The following is a 26,781-nucleotide window of genomic DNA, read 5'->3' on the forward strand; positions in this document are numbered from 1 at the left end:
CCCCTGCCTGCTGGGGCTGATATTGGGGTGATATATTAGAGATCAGGTCTGATATTGGTGTGTAACAGTATATTTGAGATCAGATCTGATATTGGGGTGATATATTAGAGATCAGGTTTGATTTTGGGGTGATATTTTACAGATCAGGTCTGATATTTGGGTGATATTGAGGGTGATGCCCTGGTCGTTCGTTGAGCTGCCATGACTGGACCATTTAAATCAAACTGCCAGAGCAGAGGGGGAGACGGAGGGGGAAACGGATGTAGAGACTGAGGGGGAGACGGAGGTTGAGATGGAGAGTCATAAATCACTACCAGAGAAGGGTAAGACCTGCTTTTTCACTTCCATGAGGAAACAAATGGTCTACATTTTCATGGAGAAAAAAAGTTTAAGTTCCACTGTCAAGCCATTAGTTTGCCTCTCGCACAGCTTGTGTATGGTTGGCATTTCCTCAGGACAGAGTTATAGAAAAAGGATATATTACTGAACCAGAGGCCTGTTTTTTAACAGTGGGTTTGACCTTATGGATGCCTTTTCAACTGCACTGACCAGCTGAATGCACTGTAACACTTTACACAGTTGTACTGCACGTCGAATGAAGCCTTAGACCTGCATGCACTCACAGTACGGTGGCTAGTTACGGAAGTGTGCGTCGAATGAAGCCTTAGACCTGCATGCACTCACAGTACGGTGGCTAGTTACGCAAGTGTGCGTCGAATGAAGCCTTAGACCTGCATGCACTCACAGTACGGTGGCTAGTTACGCAAGTGTGCGTCGAATGAAGCCTTAGACCTGCATGCACTCACAGTACGGTGGCTAGTTACGCAAGTGTGCGTCGAATGAAGCCTTAGACCTGCATGCACTCACAGTACGGTGGCTAGTTACACAAGTGTGCGTCGAACGCAGCTTTATCAAACTGTTTAGGAATGTTCCATGCTGAGGGTAGTAGAGTTTGTTAGCATTTTTGCACCTAAACACATGAAGCTTCGAGTGTGAGTTCCAGGAGCTACAGCGGAAGCCTCAGCTCTAGCACAGCACCTACCCTGGTGTGTAGCACACCGGGAAGTCAACGCAATCATTCCTTTCATACACTTGTTTTCTTTACCGTTCCCACCTGCTCCATTCATATTCTCCACCCTCTTGAAAAGATGACAACAACGATCCCCCGTAGAGGCGCTAAGTGCAATTTGTTGGCTCTCTCTTCAGAGGCTGAATGGAGCTAATGTGGTTCTCTTTTCAGTGCAGTTCCTATAAGTAAATTCATCAATTGAAATAAATGCATTAGTCCGTAATCTATGGATTTCACATGATGGGGCAGGGGCGCAGCCATGGGTGCAGCCAATCAGAATTCGTTTTTCCCCACAAAAGGGCTGTAAAACAGACAGAAATACTCAGTATGTTCAGTGTATATACCAATCCACTTCAATACATTTTAACTGGATATACTGCCATTTTATTTTTGTGTCCAAGCTCTTGCAATTCTACTGCTGTTGCATTCATGTGGGTTAGATGTCGCATAGCAACAGTCCTTCTCCATATGAAGCTTATATAGAGTTGACGTGTTTTAAATGCATCTTCGATAGTGCAAACATTTCACTCCACCCTGCTGAGAGCTATCCCTTTTCTTTCACAGCAGTTGAAGCAGCCAGAATCAAGTTCAGCTCGGAATGTGGCCGTGAGCCGCGCGTTTGTCTCAGAGCAACAAGGCAGATGGATGCAGCATGACACTGGCTCTGATAAAGTCCATGTGGGTCGGTTGCCAGTATGTGATTTCAACTGGATTCTCAGCAGTGGTCTAGCCTCATGTGTAACAGTACGAGAAAAAGCAAAGCACTGGGCTCCGAAGTGGATGATATCAGAAATGTCAAAAACTAAATAGACCCATATTGGTCTGGCAAGTGTCAGATGTGCGTGTGAAACACGATGGTCAGTCATTTGTCGAATGTGTTTTGTCAATGGAAAGTGTGTGAGTAGGGAGAGAGAGAGAGAGTCAGAATCAGAATCATGTGGCGTGTGTGCCAGCCTCACCGTGTGCTTCGAGTTAGAGCGACAGACAGTGTCTCCGGTTTTGATCCTTTTCACTTTCCTCCCCCTAAATGATCATCCTCGTTGACAGATCCAAAGGGCGATTGAAGTGCTACGTTCTGAAGTATTACTCTGTGGAGTGGAAGGAAGCTCAAGAAGAGGTGAATGCAGTTCTAATCTAAAGTGAAGGGTCTTAATGCTGACCAATGTTTACTAGGCTACCAAATATATTCTTACTTTTTTCCCATTGCTGTCCATTGATGTCTTCCCGAGAGTCCTCTCTTTGATGGTTGTTTGTCTAAACTCAGCCAATCAGCATCCCTCTTATCTTTAAGGGGGCAGAAATGTTTCATATCATCAGACCCAATTGGCTTGTTCACTCAATCTAAGATGTGCTGAAAACCCTTAAAATAGCCCTATCAGTCCAGCCCTGTCACATTTCATCCAACAACCAAAACAACATCAAATGCTACATAGCTTAGTGTCATTTGGGCCAGGTTAATGAATGTCGATGAAGTGAGGAATTCCCTCTCCAGCTACTGGCACCCAAATGGCACCCTATTCCCTATATAGTGCACTACTTTTGACCAGGGCCCATATGGCTCTGGTCACCAGCCTCTGTCTGTCGGTTTCTTCCTCTTCTAATGCTAATAACTGTTTTCCCCTTACAGATGTCTGGTAGCCAATAAAACCTGCCCAAAGAACCACAGCTGGAGCAACCGCTTGTGCAGATGTATGGCGGTGCAACGTGACACCCCTCCCCCGCCCCAGATACAACACTCGGGTGAGTAGGCCCTCGTACTGATGCTGAGACTGCACTTGTTGCACAACTGAATTACCGCTTATTAGACTGAATTACCGCTTATTAGACTGAATTATCGCTTTTTCGACTGAATTAGCTACCACTTATTAGGCTGAATTACCATTTATTAGATTAAATGAACACATATTAGACTGAATTAGCTACCGTTTATTAGACTGAATTGCTGCTTATTAGACTGAATTACCGCTCATTAGACTGAATTACCGCTTATCAGACTGTATTAGCTACTGCTTATTAGACTGAAATACCGCTTATCAGACTGAATTAGCTACTGCTTATTAGTCTGAATTACCGTTTATCAGACTGTATTAGCTACTGCGTATTAGACTGAATGACCTCTTATTAGACTGAATTAGCTACTGCTTATTAGACTGAAATACCGCTTATCAGACTGAATTAGCTACTGCTTATTAGTCTGAATTACCGCTTATCAGACTGAATTAGCTACTGCGTATTAGACTGAATGACCTCTTATTAGACTGAATTAGCTACTGCTTATTAGACTGAAATACCGCTTATCAGACTGAATTAGCTACTGCTTATTAGTCTGAATTACCGTTTATCAGACTGTATTAGCTACTGCGTATTAGACTGAATGACCTCTTATTAGACTGAATTAGCTACTGCTTATTAGACTGAAATACCGCTTATCAGACTGAATTAGCTACTGCTTATGAATGACCTACTGTCTGACTGAAATATTACTGAATTAGCTACTGCTTTTATCAGACTGACTGTATTAGCTACTGCGTATTAGACTGAATGACCTCTTATTAGACTGAATTAGCTACTGCTTATTAGACTGAAATACCGCTTATCAGACTGAATTAGCTACTGCTTATTAGTCTGAATTACCGCTTATCAGACTGTATTAGCTACTGCGTATTAGACTGAATGACCTCTTATTAGACTGAATTAGCTACTGCTTATTAGACTGAAATACCGCTTATCAGACTGAATTAGCTACTGCTTATTAGACTGAAATACCGCTTATCAGACTGAATTAGCTACTGCTTATTAGACTGAAATACCGCTTATCAGACTGAATTAGCTACTGCTTATTAGGCTGAATTACCTCTTATTTGTAACGGTCTTCTTCTATCTCCTCTGACGAAGAGGTGTAGCAAGGATCGGACCAAAATGCAGCGTGGTGGTTATTCATGTTTTTAATAAAGACGACTATACATGAACAGACTAAACAAAACAAGAAAAGTGAAAACCTAAACAGTCCTATCTGGTGCAAACACAGAGAGTTGGAACAAGGACAATCATCCACAAAACCCAACACCAAACAGGCTACCTAAATATGGTTCCCAATCAGAGACAATGACGAACACCTGCCTCTGATTGAGAACCATATCAGGCCATACATAGAACTAGACAAACTAGACATGTAACATAGAATGCCCACTCAGCTCACACCCTGACCAACCAAAACATAGAAACATACAAAGCAAACTATGGTCAGGGTGTGACATTATTAGACTGAATTACCGCTTATCAGACTGAATTAGCTACTGCGTATTAGACTGAATTAGCTACTGCTTATTAGGCTGAATTAACTACTGCGTATTAGATTGAATGACCTCTTATTAGACTGAATTAGCTACTGCGTATAAGACTGAATTACCTCTTATTAGACTGAATTAGCTACTGGTTATTAGTCTGAATTACTGCTTAATGTGGTGAATTATGTTTCTCTTTGAGTTCAATATTACTAAGATAGGCTTATGCTGTTCTGAGGGTGTCCTAGTTGTGGTATGGATTGAAATGTGGAGTCAAGAGAATGTGTTGTGCACAATTTAACTGTCTTTTAATGGCCTCTTACAAGACTGTGACAGAGTGAAGCAACATGCTAGAGTATCATAAAGAAACAAAAACGGACACAGAGAAGGACAATGTGCTCTTGGTTTTCTACAACAGCCCTCAAAATCCTCACAGAGACACAGACCAGCACTTGAGTCTCTTCAACAACTCACCAACAAGAGAACAACTCATTCCACTCCACTCAATGTGACGCGAGAACGTACCCGTGATCCCCATACACTATTTACAACCCAAGTCCACTTTTTCTCTAAGGCAGATGTTGAAAGCACCCAGTGAGTTGTCACTATGAAAACACAACATGGCAGTTGTTTTTCAGAAGACGTGGCTACGCAGTAGAGAGAACAAATGAGAGACAGAAGAATTCAAAAAGAATCCCAGAGCTCTGGATTCCATGGCTTCGTCCCAAATGCAACCCTATTCCCTTTATAGTGCACTACTTTTGACCAGGACCCATAGTGGACTATGTAGGGAATAGGGTGCCCTTTGGGACGAAACCCATGGCTCGCGCCACTCTACCCCAGCCACAAAATGTTTATGAAGCACTGAAAGCAGGAAGCCAATCAAACAACTCTGTTGTTGCATGAAAGTTAATCTCTCTTAACAGACCTTGGCTTCAAAGTTTACTTACTCATATTAAAAAGTGTCTGGATAAATTGGGAACATCGAGCCATCAAGATTTGGTTTAATGGGGGATCACCCTTTTTCATCAGCTGATATTGACTTTATGAATCAAAGCATAGCTTTCTCATGCAGTTACCAGATTAAAGAAGGTGTTGGTCGTCTGTAGGTTTATTGTCCAGTCATACGATGACATTTACTGGCTGACAAGTCATTACATTTCTCATTGATTATCATTCAACCCCATTGCCATGTTCTACAATTTGATGGAACCCAAAGAAACATTTAGCTAGGCCTATATCTTCCACATTACAGATGAATAATTCAACGGGAGGACTTGATAGCAATAGTCATATGAGAGCAGCAGAGATAATTTGGGTTTCCTCTTCACACTAACCAACTTCGACAGGCCCAATCAGAGGTAGATCTAGAAGCTTAGAGGTGCGTGCTCTGCTCTACTCCGCTCACAGGGACAGTTTATCCCAAATGGCCACAACACCAACTGAAGTCTTCAGAGGAACAGACACCAAAACCCTAGAGCTGGACAGTTATAGCGCCTGTTTAATATACAGTTGGGGTCATTACTCCTATAGAGGATTAGGACTTTGATTTAAGGGAGACAGATACGTCATTGTGCCGTGGTTAATGTCCGTCCGGATTTAACCATCATCTAGAGTGCGGTATCATTCACAGAGGGAGGTGAGGTAGCTAGAGGTGAGGAGGAGGTGAGGTAGCTAGACCTGGGTTTTGTTTTTCATTGGTTCGACTACATCAGGGTTGTCACTAATGACTAATAGAGGGCTCTCTCTCCTATTTCTCTGCGGTCACATCCTCTTGCATGAAGAGAGTGAGTGATTGAGTGAGAGTGAGAGTAAGGTAGAGCGAGAGAAAGAAAGAGAAGAGAAGAGAGAGCGTGTGTGAAGAGGTAATGAACGTTTTATTTTTTTCCTACCACATCTCAAGGTTTGTGGTGATCTCATAAGTCACATAAGTAATGGTAGTTATGGGTGACTCCCTCTGCAAATCAACCAGAGTTTGGATGTCAGCTAGATCCTTACTCCCGCCTGTCTCTCTGTCTTATCTCTTCAGATAAGCAGAACATTGGCTTATAATGATCTCTACCCAAGACAGAGGAGCTGGAGATCCGTGAGAGACCTTTCTAGCTCCATTAACTACAGTACACTACCTCCCTGACGATCACAGAGACACCGTCGACACATCGTTAATTGCGGTCGACGTCAGAGGGCACAGTGTCAATCTTCTGTGAAAAACTGTTTCAAGAAAAAAGTTGACTTGGATGCCACTGAAAATGTGGTGATTATTTTCAGATGGCGAAGTTGTGGGACCGTTCCAAATCAAGCCAAACTTGATGAATGATTTACTGTAAATGCAACTCAATAATTGAGAACTGACATTGATTCATGATTCATGATAAACCACAGTGCAACATTATGCATATTCAAGCATACCCCATAAGGGATACTTGACCAATTATCGGATGTGTTATTGAATAGCATCAATCACTAAAGTCTCATGAATTATGAATTGATAGTTTGTTCAAAGTGGAAATGTATTTTTCTCTTTGTCTGAAGCACCACAACAGCCCCATATGCAAGCAAACAGTCCATTAATGTGTTGGGGTTAGAAAACCTCGCTGTGGTAAACATCTCCACGCGTTGCCATCGCAATCTGGGTCTGTTCATCGGCAAACACATAAACACAGAAACGACAGGAATTTAGTTTCTGACTGCAGCCAAATCTCTCTCTCTCTCTCTCTGGACAATATCCCATTCGTTTATTCGCCCGTGTTGTAAAGAAAACATCTGTTTGCTCCACTGGGGGGAAAATATATTGTGAGGAATTTAGGGCAGGAATGCTCATGCTTCTATTCAATCTATCTCAAATAGTTTGCTGCTGTGATGTCAAACAACATCTCTAGCTTTCAAGTCTGCAGAATACTGGTATGTTCTTCTTATGTACAGATACAGGATCTAAATTTGACCAGTTTCTCACAGCAGGAAAATAATCCTGCAGCAACAGCAAATATAGAGGTTGACATTTTTAGTTAGGGCAAATCAAGTCGGACATTTTTAAGTGGGAATTACAAACTTTAGAAGCTTTTAAAACTTTGAATACATTACGAGTTTGCATTTCCTGCTGTACAGGAAATTTCCTGCAACAAGAGGGTGATCAAATTAAGATCCTACATCTGTAAGCTCTTGAGAAAAGTGTTCCATACCATCCGATCCAGGGGGTTACAACATCAACGTCTCCACATAGACGACTAGCCGAAAATAGAACATTTCAAAATCTGTTAACAAGTGCTGACAACTCACAAATGATAGCAACCAGGGATATAAAACACATCTGTCTTTAGAACATGAACATTTGTTCAGATCAGATCACATCCTGCCTCTTCCTGGGTTGGGGTCAATTCCATTCCGATTCAGGAAGCGCCTCCTGAATTGACTGAATGGAAATATAACTGACCTCAACCCTGGTCTCTCAATAAGAATATGGTGAACTGACATGGAAATGCTAAATTTGTGTAATGTGTATGTTTTTATGCTTTTAATGTATGTTTTTATGTCTGTTTTTATCCGTTCAATGCCAAGAGTGCCAAAGCCAATTTTCAATTTTGTGCAAACCTAATGGGCAATAAAGTTTTGTAATGTACACTGAACAAAAGTATAAGTGCAACATGTCCCATGTTTCATGAGCTGAAATAAAAGATCCCAAAAATGTTCCATAATATTATGCATAAAAAGCTTATTTCTCTCACATTTCTTTGCACAAATTTGTTTATTTCCATGTTAGTGAGTATTTCTCATTGCCAAGATAATCCATCCACTTGACAGGTGTGGCATGTCAACAAGCTGTAGAGGTTCACTCTAAAATGTGCAGTTTTGTCACACAACACAATGCCACAGATGTCTCAGGTTCTGACTGCAGGAATGTAAACTAGAGCTGTTGCCAGATAATTTAATGTTCATTTCTCGACAATAAGCCATCTCCAATGTCGTTTTAGAGTATTTGGCAGTACATCCAACCGACCTCACAACCGCAGACCACGTGTATGATGTCGTTGCTCATGTCAACGTTGTGAACAGAGTGCCCTATGGCATTGGGGCACTCTGTTGGGTTATGGTATGGGCAGGCATAAGCTACGGACAACGAACGCAATTGCATTTTATCAATGGCAATTTGAACGCACAGAGATACCGTGATGATATCCTGAGGCCCATTGTCATTCCATTCATCCACCGCCATCACCTCATGTTTCAGCCTGATCTGTACACAATTCCTGGAAGCTGAAAATGTGCCTACTCACCGGACATGTCACCCATTGAGCATGTTTGAGATGCTGTGGATCGACGTGTACGACAGCGTGTTGCAGTTCCCGCCGAATTACCAGCAACTTCTCACAGCCATTGGAGAGGAATTGGACAACATTCCACAGGTCACAATCAACAGCCTGATCAACTCTATGTGAAGGAGATGGTTTGCTCTGCATGAGGCAAACGGTGGTCACACCAGATACTGACTGGTTTTCTGATCCACACCCCTACCTTTTTTTAAAGGTCTGTGACCAACAGTCACGTGAAATCCATAGATTAGGGCCTAATGAATTTATTTCAGTTGACTAATTTCCTATGAACAGTAACTCAGTAAAATCTTTGAAATGTTTGCATGTTGTGTTTATATTTTTGTTCAGTATAATTCCAATCTAATCTCCTCCTCTGTGTCTCTCTAGACTCGTTTGAAGTGGATGTCTGCGGGTCAGATAAGGAGTTGGACGAGGAGACGTGCCAGTGTGTTTGCAGGCGACAGCTCCGGGCCTCGGGCGCATGCGGACTCCACCGCTACCTGGATAAGAACACGTGCCAGTGTGTGTGTAAGACGCTCCCCTCGTCCTGTAGGCCGCACCAGCTTTTCAATAAAGACACGTGCCAGTGTGTGTGTAAGACGCTCCCCTCGTCCTGTGGGCCGCACCAGCTTTTCAATAAAGACACGTGCCAGTGCTCCTGCGCCAGGACGTGCCCCAAGCACCAGCCACTCAACCGCACCAAGTGTGCCTGCGAGTGCAACGAGTCACCCAACAGGTGCTTCCTGAAAGGCAAAAGGTTCCACCAGGCCACCTGCAGGTAAATACAGCTGATGATGATGATGATGGTGATGATGGATGAGAAGGATTGTTAAAAAGGAGGAGGAGGACGACATGGGGAAAGGTAAAGAATGGAGGATAGGGATGATGATGACATTCCAAATTGCTACTGGGACAGCCTTTTCTGGTCTTTTCAGAGCATATTTCCATAGCAGACCATATACATTAGCATAGTCATTGGTCATTCAGGTAGCCAGTCAAGACGAAGGACTGAAGGGGGGGATGAACATCTCCTCCGTTGAGCAATGTGGAAAGAAGAGACAAAGTGACTTAGAGGAGAGTGTGGTTTGGAGCGTTCCTGACTTATTAATGGCATTCCAGTTCCAGTTGAACCCAGTACTCTGCTGGAGACGAGACTAGGGCGTAGGGCTCTTGGCCAAAAGTAGTTCACTAAATAGGGAACAGGGTGCCATTTGGGACGCATCCTAGGTAGAAGTCCTGTTAGATCCATGCCGCGAAGCCACAAGGCTGTACCACAGCTGTGTTTGCCAAACCCTAAAATGACATGGCCTGTGTAAGACTAACCCTCTCCAGCTGGTGTGTAGCAGAGCCATGCTTCCAGACTCTGGGTAACAGAGAGAATGTATGCGGCCGCACATCCAGAGCTGTGGCGTGTTCTATCACTGACGCCAACAAAGCGAGAATGACGGGCTCAAATAGAACATGAAGAGTTATAATGTCAGCAAACCACTGGAATATATGAATTATGTTAACTGATGACTACAATTGAGGACTCAAAAACATGTCTATTTGCACACAGGGAAACTCATATGAACTGCTATACTATATAGACTAAAAGTATGGTCAAAAGTATGTGGACGCCCCTTCAAATTTGTGGATTCAGCTATTTCCACACTCGTTGCTGGCATGTGTATAAAATTTAACACACAGCCATGTAATCTCCATAGACAAACATTGTCAGTAGAATGGCCCGTACTTAAGAGCTCAGTGACTTTCAACGTGGCACCGTCATAGGATGCCACCTTTCCAACAAGTCAGTTCGTCAAATTTCTGCCCCGGTCAACTGTAACTGCTGTTATTGTGCAATGGAAACATCTAGAAGCAAAGTGGTAGGCCACATAAGCTCACAGAACAGGACCGCCAAGTGGTGAAGCGCGTACTGAGTAAAAATCGTCTGTCCCTGGTTGCAACCCTCACTACTGAGTTCAAAACTGCCTCTGGAAGCAATGTCAGCACAAGAACTGTTCGTCGGGAGCTTCATGAAATGTGTTTCAATGGCCGAGCAGCCGCACACAAGCCTAAGATCACCATGCACAATGCCAGGCGTCGGCTGGAGTGGTGTAAGACTTGCCGCCTATGGAGGAGTGGAAACGTGTTCTCTGGAGTGATGAATCACACTTCACCATCTGGCAGTCCTACGGAAGAATCTGGGTTTGGTGGATTCCAGGAAAAGGCTACCTGTCCGAATGGATAGTGCCAACAGTAAAGTTTGGTGGAGGAGGAATAATGGTCTGGGGCTGTTTTTCATGGTTTGGGCTAGGCATACAATGACTTTCTAGACAATTCTGTGCCTCCAACTTTGTGGCAACAGTTTTGGGACAGCCCTTTCCTGTTTCAGCATGACAATGCCCCAGTGCGGCCCAGAGCCATGACCTCAACCCCATCGAAGACCTTTTGGATGAATTGGAACGACGACTGCGAACCAGGCTTAACCAGGCCCAACATCAGTGCCCGACCTCACTAATGCTCTTGTGGCTGAATGGAAGCAAGTCCACGCAATGTTCCAACATCTAGTGGAAAGCCTTCCCAGAAGAGTAGAGGCTGTTATAGCAGCAAAGGGGGGACCAACTCCATATTAATGCCCATGACTTTGGAATGAGATGTTTGACGAGCAAGTGTCCATATACCTTTGGCCATTTAGTGTATATATGTTGGTGACATGACATCGCATGACTGGTAGTCATACATGTTTATTTTCCAGATGCCCTCATACACAAATTGGACATAAATCATTTTCATTTCAAAGGTGACAACTGCTTTATTTTTAAAAGTCTGCAAGGAGAGAAGTCCTGTGAATACAAATCCGCCCAGGGTTGTAAATGAACTTGCAGTCCTGCACATTACACTGAGATAAAAACACTGGAATAAGGGCAGCCCATTTACCAGTGATCTCACTCAGGTTACGCTGCCAGTTCTGCTCCTGTGGTCTTAAACCAGTGCCAGGGTGATAAACTATACCCAGTTAGTCAATATGAGCCCTCGTTAAGGGCTTGGTGTTCATTGGTTACAGTACAACATATTTCACTGGCAAATAAAAGGTTTCACTGCCTCACTGCTGTAAGTTAACTGCTAGTTCCCTCTGCCTGAAGGAACAACCCACAACCCACTACGGTGACTCCTTGTAAAACCACGTTAATATGATTTATGACTACCCATCTGCAGTAGGGATCCAATGTCGGGAACACGGCCGATAGAAGATAATCCGTTTTCGTTTATTCCTGTTTTTATTTGATACCAAACTTACTAGAAAAGGTGAATTTCCCGAAGAAAATGTGTGTTATTGATTCCGACCCCAACTGAGGGAGTTTTTGTCAGACACCTGAGGGACTTCCTTATATCGATGCCATACCATTGACATATACTGAGTCAGAGGTTGTACCTAATAGGACAAATATTAAAAAGACAGAGTATGCCAGAATTGAGTAATAAAAATGTGTCTTTATACATATTGTTAAAACTCCTGCATATTACACGATTTAAAGGGAAATTGACAAAAAATGAAAATTCATATTCATCCTCTCCAGCACCACCCCAACATTAACATGTCTGAAAATGGCGCATTTCTGTGTTTTGTAGTAAAAAATATAGAGGGACGTAAGTGTTTTCAATGAAATCTTCGGTGTGCATCATGTGATTTTAACCAACTATGAGCATTCCCTACTATTTGCCTACTAATTGTCCACTAATAGTCATCTAATTGGACTACAAAACATAGAAACACGACATTTTCCCATAGGTTGGGGAATTGATGTTGATGTTGGGGTGGTGCTGGAGATAATGAATTGTTTTAAAATGTCCCTTTAACATGAATGGTCTTTGTCTTCCCCCTACTGTAGTTGCTACGGACCACCTTGTGACGTGCGGAGGAATCGGCGCTGTGCATCAGGTTTTTACTTCAGTGAGGAGGTCTGCCGGTGCGTACCGACATACTGGAGAAGACAGGATTAACTTTGAGTTCACATTATGCAGGTGACCTGCTAACCGATTATAACGATTAGAATCTATTATGCTAGCCGCAATCGTGTGGAGAACTACCTAGCCTGGACCTAGGTCGCAAAATGGTTGAAAGGACACCGAACTTGTGGGCTACTTTGGAATTATAAAGTGGCACTTGGGACATATTATGGACATATTGATGTGAACCCCAAATATCATGAGAGGAGCTAATGAAAAGACTGAAGGATGGGGAGCAATTTTGTATTTGTTTGTTATTCGTATGTCAGATATTGATGATATAATTTATTGCCACTAAATGTTTGCCACCTCTTTGTTTCTTGCCTTTTCAATCTTTCCAAGAAAATACACTGTGATCAATATGTGTGTATCATGCGATGCCTCTTTAAAATTAAAGTTGTATATTGTTAACTTATTTCTAATCTAGTTTATCATATTGAATTGGAGTTACTGATTGTAAATAACAAATGTACACACTTATCTTACAATTATGATCTTATGGCAGGCTATATTCACACAACAGAAAACGTCATTTAAATTTCCATGATGAATTAACGCAAAATAGCATGTCATTTCTGAACTGCCATCCACAGCATACATTTATGTTAGATACTTGAAAATATACTATATATCACTTTTATCTTTGGTCAAACCACCTCACCAGCAATACTAACATTGGACTCTCAGTTCTAGGATCATGATGATGGGGCCACAAGTTTTCCCAGGTTTGGCCCATTTTATGACATGATGAGGATATCCTATGAATGTAAGTCACCAGTAGGAGACCTCCAAGGAAGGGATACCGTGAACTAATACATGTATCCTGCCTTGTCAATGAATGAATACTACTACTATAGAAAACCCTAATCATCCAAATGGACAAGGATATCCAATCTACAGTACAGCAGTATGAAGACCAGTATGAGAATGCTCCTAATCGTCTGACCAAAACTCATTGGACAAGTGAATGAATGTTTCAAAGTCTACCATGAAAGAGACAATGGTCTAAGGACAATTGGTTACTAAGATATGTTTCTAAGGTGCTGACTCCGTATGGGTTTAAACAAGAGCGAGTTCTTGTTATAGTGTTGAAGTATGTCATGGTCATTTTCTACATCAACTGCGTTTGTATTGTTCCTATGTTTTTCTACTGGAAAATAAATCACCAATTTCGCAAGACGCATAGCTATTCTGAGTTCAGTGTTTGGACTGATGTAACTGACTGTTGAAAGATTATGTGGAAGCAAATAGTTCCTTTTTACTTGTCCTGTCTTTTGTCTTGTGTGCAGAGAAACTAGAATTGGACGCAGAAAAGCGTTTGGGCGGAAGGGCAATGAAAGAAGGCAAGATAGATGGACTGTGGGTTTTGGCTTATTTCAACTGGAGAGTTGGAACGCTTTAATCTTGACATGGATATGCAAGCTAGCCACCGGGTTGGTACGTGAAAGACCACAGATGGCACTTAATAAATGTGTATTTATGAGCTTTGGAACTGGCCTGGGTCCACCTGATATTCACGCACACTTTTCGTCTGAGCACTGTAAATATAGTAAATCATTTGCTGCTCTTGTCCCTCACCAATACTTCTGTGTTTAGTGTGACGTGTATGTTTTTTTTGTTGCTGTGCGTCTGTGCCTGTGCCTGTGTGTGTGTGTGTGTGTGTGTGTGTGTGTGTGTGTGTGTGTGTGTGTGTGTGTGTGTGTGTGTGTGTGTGTGTGTGTGTGTGTGTGTGTGTATGCCATATTCCTGGACATTCCCATTTTGGGCCTGCCTCAACTACTAGAGGTACCGCTAATTACGTTATAAAGTATTTCAAAGTGCATAGCCCCCCAATAATGCCATACATTCATAGTTCCATTGGGAGGGGAGGGGTGAGAGGTAGAAAGGGACTTACTGCTGGTCTCCCCAGTTAAACAGAGCTCCACCTCTTTCTTATTTACACACCAGGTGGGCCCTTGTCCTCTTGAACCCCCAACCCTCACCCCTTAATCATTGTTCACTTCACCAGTGTAAAACATCTGGAGCACTTCACCTCCATTACCTCCAACTATTCACTCTCTGTTACACTTTATCCAGACTCTTTATCTTCCACCCAGAGTCTTTATCTTCCACCCAGACTGTATCTTTATCCAGACTCTTTATCTTAATCCAGACTCTCTACCTTCCACCCAGACTCTTTATCTTCCAGCCAGACTCTTTATTTTCCACCCAGACTCTTTATCTTCCACCCAGACTTTATCTTTATCCAGACTTGTTATATTTATCCAGACTCTTTAACTTCTATCCAAACCATTTATCTTCCACACAGACTCTTTATCTTCCACCCAGACTTTATCTTTATCCAGACTCTTTATCTTCCACCCAGACTTTATCTTTATTCAGACTCTTTATCTTCCACCCAGACTCTTTATCTTCCAGCCAGACTCTTTATCTTCCACCCAGACTCTTTATCTTCCACCCAGACTCTTTATCTTCCACCCAGACTCTTTGTCTTCCACCCAGACTCTTTATCTTCCACCCAGACTCTTTGTCTTCCACCCAGACTCTTTGTCTTCCACCCAGACTTTATCTTTATCCAGACTCTTTATCTTCCAACCAGACTCGTTATCTTCCATCCAGACTCATTATCTTTATCCAGACTTTTTATATTTATCCAGACTCTTTAACTTCTATCCAAACTCTTTATCTTCCACCCAGACTTTTTATCTTTATCCAGACTCTTTATATTAATCAAGACTCTATCTTTAACCGGACTTGTTATCTTAATCCAGATGCTGGTTGAGAGAATGCCAAGAGTGTGCAAAGCTGTGATCAAGGCAAAGGGTGGCTACTTTGAAGAATATGAAATCAGAATGTTATGTGTTTAACACTTTTTTGTTTACTATATATATACTATACTATTTCATATGTGTTATTTCATAGTTTTGATGTCTTCACTAGTATTCTACAATGTAGAAAATAGTACAAATAAAGAAAAACCCTTGAATGAGGAGGTGTGTCCAAACGTTTGACTGGTACTGTATGTATGTCTGTTCAAAGTATGTCTGTATGTTCAAAGTAAGTTCCTTCCTTTCCAGAAACAGGGCTTTCCAATGACATGGTAGAACACGCTCTGTCTCTGAATTCCGTCCAAATGGTTTTCCCATTGGTTCACCTCAGAAGGAGTCGGACAGAACATGTGTGACTGTGGACCGTGAAACAGACAGAAAACCAGAAACAGCCATCACATCAATAGAGGAAAGAAAGAAAGCTGAAAGAGAGAAAACATTGTCTCACTGATTTAACCCTTCTTTGACTTTTGAGGTCAACGATTAAAGTTTACATTCCACTGTATTAAAGTGGGTCGCCACGGGAACGGGGATCAGGCCTTTGTTTGGTATTGGTGTGTTCCGCCGAGCGGGAAACAAAAACACTTTGCAGGATGGAACAGACAGCCGTCTAAACAAACCAGGGTCTTGTTTAGTCAATTTGTTCTACAGTTCCAGACATTGAACACGGTGTGTTTAGGTAGATTTTTGTTTTTAGGTAAATTTGTTTAGGTAAATTTACTAAGACTGTGGTAAAAAAATATATTTATATTTTTTTCTATAATCGTATAGGAAACATACATTGATATGAATTAGATTACATTGAGAATAAAAAATCTCAGGGTAGTCTAAAAAACAAATAACATTTATACAAGCATGCGATATGTGACACCGTCTACATCGAGGTCTCTCTCTGTGTGTGGTCTGTGTGGAGTGTGGTCTGAGTGCAGTGCTCATGGCCTAAAATCATTATGAAACAATTCCAGTCTCATTGTCAGGCTGCATAGTAGTTATAACACACCTGAGTGACCTGGCTACATCTGGGCTGAGTTATGTGTTCTGTGTCTGTCTGCTGTTAGTCTCAGGGCCAGGTCTCCTGTGGTGAGCACGGCCTGTGTTAGTCATGTTATTTATTGTTGCTCTATTTAGCCACTCTCACTAATCCAGTGTAATGTATGGTACATGGCTGTCAGGTGTGGTGCACTGTGGTGTATACCACTATATATAAACGGTGTGGTTCCAGCCCTGAATGCTGATTGGCTGACAGCCATAGTATATCAGACCGTACACCACAGTATGACAAAACATACATTTTTACTGCTCGATTTATGTTGGTAAACAGTTTATAATAGCAATAAGGCACCTCAGGGTTTGTGATATATGGCCAATATACCACGGCTAAGGGCTGTTTTATGTGCGACGCAACGTAGAGTGCCTGGGCACAGCCCTTAGCCGTGGTATATTGGCCATATACCACAAACCCTTGAGGTGCCTTATTGCTATTATAAACTGGTTACCAACTTAATTAGAGCAGTAAAAATACATGTTTTGTCATACCCGTGGTATTACGGTCTGATATACCACGGCTGTCAGCCAATCAGCTCTCAGGGCTCGAACCACACAGTTTTTAATACTATATACAGTAGAAGTCAGAAGTTTACATACACCTTTGCCAAATACATTTAAACTCAGTTTTTCACAATTCCTGACATTTAATCAGAGTAAAAATTCCGTCTTAGGTCAGTTAGGTTCACCACTTTATTTTAAGAATGTGAAATGTCAGAATAATAGTAGAGAGAATGATTTATTTCAGCTTTTATTTCTTTCATCACATTCCCAGTGGGTCAGAAGTTTACATACACTCAATTAGTATTTGGTAGCATTGCCTTTAAATTGTTTAACTTGGGTCAAACATTTCAGGTAGCCTTCCACAAGCTTCCCACAATAAGTTGGGTGATTTTTGGCCCATTCCTCCTGACAGAGCTGGTGTAACTGAATCAGGTTTGTAGGCCTCCTTGCTTGCACTCACTTTTTCAGTTCTGCCCACACATTTTCAATAGGATTGAGGTCAGGGATTTTTTTGTTCTAGACCAGAGGACATTTCTCCCAAAAGTATGATCTTTGTCCCCATGTGCAGTTGCAAAACGTAGTTGGGCTTTTTTATGGCGGTTTTGGAGCAGTGGTTTCTTCCTTGCTGAGCGGCCTTTCAGGTTATGTCGATATAGGACTTGTTTTACTGTGGATATATATACTTCTGTACCTGTTTCCTCCAGCATCTTCACAAGGTCCTTTGCTGTTCTTCTGGGATTCATTTGCAGTTTTCGCACCAAAGTACGTTCATCTCTAGGAGACAGAACGCGTCTCCTTCCTGAGTGGGATGATGGCTGCATGGTCCCATGGTGTTTATACTTGTATACTATTGTTTGTACAGATGAATGTGGTACTGTCAGGCGTTTGGAAATTGCTCCCAAGGATGAACCAGACTTGTGGAGGTCTACAATTTTTTGGTAAGGTCTTGGCTGATTTCTTTTGATTTTATCATGATGTTAAGCAAAGAGGCACTGAGTTTGAAGGTAGGCCTTGAAATACATCCACAGGTACACCTCCTTTTGACTCAAATTATGTCAATTAGCCTATCAGAAGCTTCTAAAGCCATTACATAATTTTCTGAACTTTTCCAAGCTGTTTAAAGGCACAGTCAACTTAGTGTATGTAAACTTCTGACCCACTGGAATTGTGATACTGTGATTTATAAGTGAAATAATCTGCCTGTAAACAATTGTTGGAAAATGTGATTGTGTTATGCACAAAGTAGATGTCCTAACCGACTTGCCAAAACTATAGTTTGTTCACAAGAATTGTGTGGAGTGGTTGGAAAAACGAGTTTTAATGACTCCAACCTAAGTGTATGTAAACCTCCGACTTCAACTGCACGTCATGTTGGTCAGGTGTGGTGTAATACTACCAAATTGTCGTATGTTATATAGCAACAGAACCTTGTAGAAGGTTTTAACTAGAGGGGGTACTTGAATAGTGGTTCCCTCTTTCACAGGAAGGTACGGACAGAGGAACTGCTGAGCTTTAGGTAAGGTTAAGTCTACCTTATGGGTCTTACACCTTGTACTTCTTCTGTTCCCCTAAACTTCTATCAGTCACCGGCAGATCTTCCACCTGTCTAAGGTTTCAGGATGCAATGTTAGTCTGCCAATAGTTACAGGCTACATCGATAGCCAGCAAATAATTCAACCAAAAAGCCTTTTGGTCATAAGGGGATGTGTTCCTCAAAATTCATTTTAATTCGACAATCAACTAGAAATGATCCTAAAAACGATTATTCATCTTTGTAACGCACTGATAACTAACCTCTGGTGCATTACTGAGGCCAAATGGAACACTGTCAAAACTGTACGGCCCGTAGCCAGTAACATACTGTACGAGAGTTGATGTCCACACATATATCCATTATGATTTACTTCTTAAGTAACTCATTCTCAGATTACCGTTAAACACAAACTGGATTATGGTTATGGAGTTATTATGGCATCTGAGGGGTCTGTTGTCTGTACTGTTTGCCTTTAAAACAGCTGTTGAGGTGAAGCTTATTTTCACATCTGATTAGGGAACACACCTCCCCCTCAGCCCGCCAGAGAGGTCTGGCTTTCACCTCAGTCCAAACTCTGTGGTCTCTCCTTATATTTTCTTTATCTGTAGGATTATCCTAATGTCTACAACACACACACACACACACACACACACAACAATGCACGCGCACACACACACACACACACACACACACACACACACACACACACACACACACACACACACACACACACACACACACACACACACACACACACACACACACACACACACACACACACACACACACACACACACACATAGCCACATTGACTGCATTCCAGTTACAACAACAATCCTGCCATTTGGTATTGTCCACTACAATGCGCTGGTGTGAACGTGTATCCCAGTGACATGTACTTGGAATCAGATATAGACTGAGTGACAGGTATGGGAAACAGACTCTGTGTCTTTCTGTCTTCTCAGAACTCATAAATCATGTTAGTGTTTGGCTGTTATGTGACGTGTTGGAAAAAACCATTGTTCTCTATGGGTGCGTACCAAATAGCACCCTATTTCCTATATAGTGCACTACTTTTGACCAGGGCACATAGTGCTCTACCTAGAAAATAGAATTCCCTTTGGGACGTATCCTCTGTCTCTCCATAGGTTTATGGATCTGGCCGGGATGTGTAGCTCTGCTATTGTTTTATGGTTCACGTTCTTCTTTTTTTAGAAAATGAGTGACATAAACGACTCATAAGGTTGCTCTAATATTGATCTCTCTCAAGCTGATAGTGTTTGGAATTTGGATCAAAATGGGACTTTTGTGTTGTTATTGTAAGAAACGGTACATTTCATGTGGAACTGGGCCTACCACAATTAGTCAGCAATATCCACAGGGGTCTTATAGAAACCGTTTGGAATTGAAATGAATTGTACGTTATGAGGAACAATGCCCGGCCCTCACTTCTCCTCTTTCTCTCCTCTGTTGAATAGTCCAGGGCCTCTATTCTAATAGCGTAGGAGTGCTGATTTAGGATCAGGTCCTCGCTTTCCATATAATCTTATTTATTATGATCTAGATCTGATCCTAGATCAGGCCAACATTTCCTCCACCCCCCAGTGGTCTGACTACATATGTCTCTGCACCTCACCCTCTTCCTGCCTTAGTACTCTGACCACAGTCCTTTTCTTCTACACCCGCTCAACAATCAACAGGAGAAATGTACCAGTCTATACTAGCTACAATCGCCTACCAAGAGGTTCCCAGGCGAAAGAAAGCTATGACCGCATGGACATACTGCTGTAGAACTTCAACCCCCATCCTTTTTTCTCACACACCTCATAACAAAAACAACATATTCTCCCATCCCCTGCCAGTCATAAAATAACTTGGATTGAAATCAATTGAGAGAAAGATATATGTTGAACGCCAACAGGTACAAGTCAAATCAAATGAAGAGAGAACCTTGTGGGAGAATTCCAACGCCCTGAAAGTCAGAGTACCTTGAGCCCGATCAGAGGGTGTGTGTGTGTGTGTGTGTGTGTGTGTGTGTGTGTGTTGAGGCCAGCTAGGGTGAACATAAGGTTTTTCTAATGGTTAGTGTTTATTTAGGCTGTGGGAAAGGGAAACCATTAAGTAGTAATGAAAAATGGATCTAAAGGCAAGAAAGGGAGGATGTGGAAATTACCAAGTGGGAGACTGGGTGTGTTTTTCTCTCTGCAATGAAAATGTCCATACGTCCACCTGCAAAGAGAAGAAGTCAATAATTGCAACACACTCCCTCCCACCAGCACACATTCTCGGATTACCTGACCTCAGAAAGCCTACCGCTCGGGACCCATTCCTACAGGATGTGCCTGGTGAATCTGGATGTTGTATGTTGTATGTTGTATGTTGTATGCTGTATGCTGTATGTGTCATATGCAGAATTCTCAAGGTGCTTGACGTTTTCCTTGTCTTCAGGTCAACTTGGTTGTTAAAATCTCAGAGGCACAGTTTCCTTTGGTAACTCGGTCATGTGATTATGACATTTAAAACCTGCAGTAAATTATGACTCACAGTTTCACTGTGAAAAGACTTACCAGAAACTGAAGCTGCACAATTCGCCCTGACAATTTAGACCCTTGACCGACAGTTGGTGTGCTGTTTTTTGCTCCATCTCTAAAATCCGCTGTCTGAAATGGATAATTATTGTTAATTTAGTAGTATTATAGACTAATAACAGTGATTGATGCCAGATGTGGGTCCCTCAGAAACAGAGTCTAGACAGAGAAACCAAATCAGAGATGGCTAGTAAAACCAACAGAGGGGTATTCAAGGACCTTGATTAGGGACACTCTTTGGGTGACTGGTTGACTGAGTAACGGACTAGGCATGCTAGTCTCTCTAAAAACCCACAGGGATGTGTTGTTATGCTGAGAAGGAAAGGTCCAGCATGTGAGGAATGGACAGAGACAGAGAGTTGGTGGTCCACGCCAAGCATGAGCCAATAGTTGGGTTACAAAGCAAACAAAAACACGAGTCACATCAAGACGAAGAGGGGCAGCACCAAATTCAACCCACAAGGCACACAGAACACTGTTGAAACAAGTAAAAGAAAATGTAAACAGAGTATTAATCTAATTTTGTGTAACAGTAGTTCTTCTGCCCTGTCTTGACATATTTTTCCCAACTGTTAGATTGTTTGATTTGGCTGCAATTGGTTGTTTTAATCTTATACATGTTTCCTTTATAGACTTGGAGCTTTTCATGATAACAATATAATATATTTTGGACATTTTTCAAATGAGACTTTCTTCATCTTCTTGGAATACCTGTCACTTAAATACATTCGATCTCGCTATTGCTGTGTAAACTGAAAAACAGACATTTTTCATTGGAAAGCATAAGTGGAATCAAAAAGATGTCTTGTCATTGCTTAGCAATTAGTAGCGGGGTAAAGGATGAGTATTGAAATGCATCGTTACTGGTCCAATATTCACTGTGTGTACTGCTACGTTTCCACCATAGAAACAATACACTACATCTGTTTAGTATTTCCCACCATGCACAGCTTTTTAAACAAGACCTCCGAGGGGAGGAGGCAGAACCTCGGTTGCACTACAGGCAAACCGTTTTCTCAGAGTTTCTGTCCATTTAAAGGATGCTCCTCAACGTAAATGGCTCCAAGAGACAGCTGAGGAAAACCACTGATTGTTTAGACCAACTAGAAGAGAATAGAGACAGAGACATTATTCTGTTCCAACCTTACTACTCAGACACAGGCACTACTGTTTCTCACAGGCACTAAAGTCACTGGAGCCCGATTTTGGTATAATGTAAGTAACACAAGTTAAGCAGACAAAGTTGGAACTGAACATGTTTTTATTTTCACTTGCAATTCTCGTTTGTGTCAGAGTAAAACAATTGTGGTTATGAATTTAATCAACCATTGCTTTCATAGGGGAGAAAACCAGCACAGGGCACTTAAAAAAGATGACTAGAAAGTGTATTTGTGGCACGGCTAGACAATCACAGCAAACGTTCAGTTTTCTTCCAAAACATACATCTTTCATCAAATTCAAAAATCTTCTGTCCACTCAGCTCTGATTCAGTCTTACTTCCTCTCAAGGTGTAAAGCCATCTGACCATATCCTCAAGTGGTCCATAGATCATGCAGACGGAGTTATACCCAACAGACTCCCCTGTGTTTATGGGTGGTTTGTAGCTCTACGTTCTCATAGGCCACACACTGGTGATGCTGACTGAGATGACCTTCTCAGCAATGGATCCTTGACCCCTGACCTCTAGGTCAACTCCAGCAGTGTGCCTGCCTGACTACAGTGAGGAACTAGTGAGGATCCAGCTTTTTCCAATACTACTACTAAAGACTGAGAAAAAAAACTCTGATATAGCAACAATTCATCCAAAGAATGGGCACCAATTAGAATATATGAATCCTAATCCTAGCCATAAAGAAAGCCTATACAGTAGTAGGTTCTATTGTATATGTAATGGGGTGTGTGCTGGTGGCAGAGAATTCAGGCGCAGGAGAACGAAATTGGTATAAACTGAGTTATTTAATAAATGCTTACAAACTCCGAAAACCAACACAAAATAAAGAAAGTGTGTAAAAACCTGTCGCACACCATAACATACTTGGCACCAATACATACAACTAACAATTCCCGACAAGGACATGGGGGAAAGCAGAGGGAAAATATACAACATGTAATTAGGGGGTTGCAACCAGGTGAGTGTGAAAACAAGACAAAACAAATGGAACATGAAAAATTGATCTGTGATGGCTAGAAGGCCGGTGACGTCGACCGCCGAACACCGCCTGAACAAGGAGAGGAACCGACTTCGGCAGAAGTCGTGACAGTATAGTTCTTCCATTATATCAGTAACGTCACTCACTAAAGCAAGAGGGTATGAACATGAGTTTAGAGATTGGGGCTTAGCTCCGTGTATCAGTTGCTCTTGATTTGAACCGTAATTGCCACCCACAGTCCCAGATAAACATGTCCTCCAATCATTTTATTTCAACTACCAGCATACAAAATTCACTGGCACCCATATTAGGACGAAAAAAGTTCTCAAAGTTCTCAAAAAAAGTGAATATTTTCTCTTTGATTTCTCCTCGTTCCATGACTCAAGCGCTTGTAGACGTTGGGATGCATCGTAGTCCTCTCTAGCTGAGTTATGACCCAGCGTTTCCACATCAATCTGATAGCTTCCATCTGTCCACAACACTGACGCTCCTTTTTTTGGCCCTCTCTGTACCCCATCAAGGATGATCTTTTTTACACTTGGAATGAAATTCAAACAGAATCAATGGCAATCGCCCCATTAACTAGTAAGTACAATTTAAGCCATAAACACGGAACGCTACCTAGAAAGGAAAGGCTCTTGTGTCTCTGCCTAAAGATGGCTTTTCTCACGTTTTAGAACTGCTTAATTGTCACAGACACTTGTTGTATGCTGTTTTTGAAAATGAGAAAATGCTTTAACTTTCTTTTTTTAAACAAACATGAGTTGTACTATGTCTCCCTTTCTAAGGTTCATGGTAAGCTTAAGCAATAGTGAATTTATAAGAGGTTCATGAGCACCCTATTAAGTGTCTAAATGTATTTTGGGAATTGTGGAGATGTCCACTATGTTGAAGACTGATTTGCTACAGCGTTTAAAATCTAATTCTCACACTCCTTCTGCAAACCATGAAAGACTGAGTAGGCCTTGGCGTACCAATATCGCCACGGGGAGACACAGACGCGTTTATGTTCATCACGGCCACAAACTGCAACACCCAAAAAAATACTGCTGGTCTGTGTTAGAATTTGAACTTCCAGCTCAAGAGACGAAGACTAGAGGCTTGGCACAAGCTTGGTACGGCTAACTGGCTCCAACTATCTAACTGAGTTACCTTTGACGACTTTGTGTATGCCACAGGCATAGGTCGGATTTCCATTCCTAGTCTAAATCCTAACACACACCTTGGTCTAAGCTTCCATACAGATGGAGAACCTTAATTTGAGCCAGTTTCCTATAGCAGGAAAGTTATCCTGCAGCAACAGGAAATGTGAAGTATTTATGTGGATTATTATTCATGAACATTTTTTGGTAGGGGTTGATTTGACCTTTGTAAGGTAAAATCAAGTCTGACATTTCAAAGTGAGAATTATAAACTTCAGAAGCCAATTTAAACCTCAAATACACTACAAGTTTTACATTTCCTTCATTGTAGGAAAGTTCTCTAATTAAGATGCTACATCTGTGCTTCCTCTTCATATTTTCCTCCCTTTGCTCCTTTCCACACTGCAGAAGAGGGCCATCCATTCTAATCAAGGGGAACACGCCGCCCAAGCTTTGTCAGCGTTTTGGAGGAAATTGTGACAGGTTTGTTATACAAATCATCCATGTTCCTTTATGTTTCACAGGTCTCTCTCTCTCCAGCCAAGAGACAGACGTCCTACTTTCTCTATGGAACACAAATACAAATCCCATGAGACATTGAGTTTAGAGACAAGTCTCCAAGTCCTCTTAGTTACCAGTAAAGCCTGCAGTTTGTTTTTCAGTGCTATTCAAACTTTTGTCGCAGCATTGAACTTCAAACTAGAAAGGGCAATACGGCATCAAACCTTATAGTCCATAATTGTAAAACCAGCATTCTTAGTTTCGCTGTTTGACAGTAAGACCTTTGCCACAGAAGAGCTGCAAAATTAGGCTGCATCAACAAAAATAATATATTTGATGATTTGTATAATTTGCTGAAAATGAAGTTTGGTGTTGATGTTTTGCTTTTCATTTAAATTCTCAACTTCAATATTTTGCAAGCACCTTGTAGGTTACACAGAGGTCCTGAAGAAAAATATACCAGTCTCAAATTAAAATTATATGATATAAAACAAAGCAAATCTTTTCAAATGTGAGAGATAAGCACCATTGCAACTAACCAACCCACATCCTGAAACCAATGAATACATCTAACTTCACAGGATGTCTTTGGAATATAGGTTGTTGTCTGGGTTGTCCCCTTGGATACGGTTTGACAACAACAAACGCCTTAACCACTGAAAAAGGTTCTTAAAAGGATGATCGATATCCTCCGCCAAGGGAAGGAAACCGTGTCAATTTGCCTTGGTCTTACTGATGGTCAGATAAGCGTTCGTGGCACAGTCGAAGCGTTTACACCGTATATTACATCATTGTGCCCATTATTTACTATGATGCGCTCTTCCTGCTATTGAAATTGTGGATGACTTATGACCTCTGTGAAGGGGTGAGGGTGTAGGGGTGTGGGGGGTGTAGATTCCCATTATAGGTGTGTGTCTCTGTGCTAGGAACGGGGGGTGTCTTTGACTCAGTGGACAACAATGGAGAGGGTGGGTGTAAGGGTATAAATTCACAGCCCTCACAAAGCCTTTGCGTTCAGAAGCCAGTCGTTGCCCTGCATGCGTCTGTTTAGTGTGTTAAACAAGCAAATGTTGACTTGTTTTTATGTTATTTCAGTTACTTGTAGCTCCATAAAGTACTGAGTGACTGAGGAATACAAAGTCAAACCTGTCAATTCAAAACTAGAACTATTGGCCACCTATCCAAAACAAACTATGGTTTGTTACCCGTGTCCACAGCAGAAACGCCAAGAAAATCATCAAAAGCTGAATGAGATATAATACAAAGTAAATACAATTGTGTTTGAGAAATATTGTTTTATACGAAACACACTTAAAGATAGAGGTTTCAATTATGTTCACATCATAATTCGATCATTTGTGTAAATATCACAGTCATAATGGTACAAATTCATTTGATACTGGATATTTAAAGTGCTTTTAGAATCCCTTAACAGGAAGATATTAAAATTGGACAAGAGAACCCTGCCAAATGGAACCCCTTTCCCTACATAGTTCACTACTTTTGACCAGAAGCCCTTTGAGACCTGGTCAACCGTAGTGCATTATATAGGGAATAGGGTGCAATTTGGAATGTAGCCCAGGTTTGTGAATGTAGCTGGAACTAAAGTTATTTTGGCACCGTCTGTCCAATGGACTGGTGGTGGGGAAAACACAATCCATGAAAAAAATATGTAGTATAAGCTTGAAATGGAAAACCATGTATTTTAATTTCTCTAAATGAAATACTGATTTAATAATGATTTAAAAACATTCCTCTGTGCCATTGTTAATAAACATCTCACAGGTTCCAGACAGAGGCCTCGCGCAGGTAGTCTACTAACTAAGAAAAGGGGTCG

At 41.6% G+C, this 26,781-nt stretch overlaps 1 protein-coding gene across 2 annotated transcripts in view; it reads left to right on the forward strand.

Moving 5' to 3' along the window:
• The window catches only part of LOC112246255 (vascular endothelial growth factor C), a 58,721-nt gene extending 44,889 nt beyond the window's left edge, over nt 1-13,832 (forward strand). For both annotated transcript variants that reach the window (XM_024414552.2, XM_042311853.1), the window contains exons 5-7: nt 2,697-2,809; nt 9,048-9,438; nt 12,536-13,832. In XM_024414552.2, the coding sequence (XP_024270320.1) occupies nt 2,697-2,809; nt 9,048-9,438; nt 12,536-12,647 (616 nt within the window). In that variant the 3' untranslated portion in view covers nt 12,648-13,832. The remainder of the gene's footprint in view (nt 1-2,696; nt 2,810-9,047; nt 9,439-12,535) is intronic.
• The last annotated feature ends 12,949 nt before the right edge of the window (nt 13,833-26,781 follow it).

Source organism: Oncorhynchus tshawytscha, linkage group LG34 (genome assembly GCF_018296145.1).
Source record: "Oncorhynchus tshawytscha isolate Ot180627B linkage group LG34, Otsh_v2.0, whole genome shotgun sequence".
NCBI classification, from domain to species: domain Eukaryota; kingdom Metazoa; phylum Chordata; class Actinopteri; order Salmoniformes; family Salmonidae; genus Oncorhynchus; species Oncorhynchus tshawytscha.